At 38.4% G+C, this 1,840-nt stretch overlaps 1 protein-coding gene across 1 annotated transcript in view; it reads left to right on the top strand.

Moving 5' to 3' along the window:
* The window catches only part of BDP1 (B double prime 1, subunit of RNA polymerase III transcription initiation factor IIIB), a 114,892-nt gene that overhangs the window by 46,107 nt on the left and 66,945 nt on the right, over nucleotides 1–1,840 (top strand). The window contains exon 11 of the mRNA XM_023510861.1: nucleotides 1,296–1,454. Within this exon, the coding sequence (XP_023366629.1) occupies nucleotides 1,296–1,454 (159 nt within the window). The remainder of the gene's footprint in view (nucleotides 1–1,295; nucleotides 1,455–1,840) is intronic.

The following is a 1,840-nucleotide window of genomic DNA, read 5'->3' on the forward strand; positions in this document are numbered from 1 at the left end:
CCTGCCACTTTGGGTGTACATGGTTGGCGCCTTAGCCACTTGAGCCACAGGCGCCGAGTCTAGAACCTGTCTCTTAAAAAAAAAAAAAAAAAAAGCAATGGCTCAGCACCTGTGGCTCAAATGGCTAAGGTGTCAGCCACATACACCTAAGCTGGTGGGTTCGAATCCAGCCTGGGCCTGCCAAACAACAATGACGGCTGCAACCAAAAAATAGCTGGGCACTGTGTTGGGCGCCTGTAGTCTGCCTGTAGCCCCAGCTACTTGGGAGATGGAGGCAGCAGAATTGCTTGAGCCCAGGAGTTGGAGGTTGCTATGAGCTGTGATGCCATGGTACTCTACTGAGGGCAATAAAGTGAGACTCTGTCTCTAAGAAAAAAGCAAACAAAAACTTTGCCATGTCAGAGATTTCTTAAGACAGAAAGTATAGACTTTCAAGGATAAGACTGATATTTGACAGTAAAATTAAATATTTCTATTAAAAAAGGCATCATTAAGAAAGTAATGATTTCCTTTTTAGTGGTTTTATGGTTACTCAATAAAAATATATATATAGAGAGGCTGAGTGCAGTGGCTCATGCCTGTAATAACAGCACTTTGGAAGGCAAGAAAAGAAGATCACTGGAGCCCAGGAGTTGAAAGCTGCAGCAAGCAATGATCACACTAAGCCTAGACAACAGAGTGAGACTCTGTCTCAATAAAATAAACAAAAAAATTCAGAGAGAGCAGGCTTGCATGTGTAAGATTGAGAGAAAGAGAAAACTCTTAATGAATCCGGAAAAAATGAGCTTAAAAAGTATGGTTAAATGTGAATAGTGCTGGTTAGCATGTAAATATAAATGATATTATTAGCTGAAGTATTTCATAATACAGTGCATCTTGGTTTGCATAGGACAGTGTAAACTGTGACTTGAGCTTATTAGAACTGGTTCACACAGTACCATGGAAAGCAGGGACTACCTATATAGAATTTTAATAATAGTTAATTCCTAAATATTACTGTGATTTTACACATGTATTTGTTTGGTGAACTCTATTAATAATCTTTTATTTTGAAACTTCTTTGAGCACTTTCCCAAGCCTGTTAATGTATGGCTGCTGCTTTCTTTGAAGGTGTAGTTCTTTATAAAATGATGCAAGAAAGAGTCTGGAAAACTCAGCATAAAGGTTTTGATTATTCCATAATAAGGAAGTATCATCTTTCAAAGTGGTATTTTCTGTATTTATAATTTTTAAAAAATATATGTATTTTTATACTAAGGAATTCTTTTCCCCTTGTATATTTTTATTTCCCTTAGTAATCATCAAGGTGCTATGTCAGTAGCAACTGAGTCTTCAGAACTAAGCACATCAGATTTGCCTTCATTAGAACTTGGAATTAGGGAATTGTGTAAAGTGAATAATGCTGACAGTAGTTGTCCAGAAGAAAGAAATATTGACCTAAAGAATACATCACTGTAAGTATTTTACATTCTTTTTTTTGGAGTGCCAATGTGTCATGGCTCACAGCAACCTCAAACTCTTGGGCTCAAGTGATTCTATTGCTTCAGCCTCCCAAGTAGCTAAAACTACAGGTGTCTGCCATAATGCTCGGCTATTTTTAGAGATGGGGGGTCTCATTCTTGCTCAGACTGGTCTTGAAATCATGAGCTCAAGCAGTCCACCCACCTTGGCCTCCCAGAGTGCTAGGATTATAGGTGTGAGCCACTGTCCCTGGCCCATTTTTGTCATCTGCATAGACTTAAAAATACTATCTATTATCCTGACCAGATGCAATAGCTCTTGTCTATAATCTCAGCACTTTGGAAGGCTGAGGCGGGAAGATCTCTTTTTTTTTTTTTTT

This window comes from Otolemur garnettii, unplaced genomic scaffold (genome assembly GCF_000181295.1).
Source record: "Otolemur garnettii isolate 467f Iridium unplaced genomic scaffold, OtoGar3 scaffold00017, whole genome shotgun sequence".
Classification (NCBI taxonomy): Eukaryota; Metazoa; Chordata; class Mammalia; order Primates; family Galagidae; genus Otolemur; species Otolemur garnettii.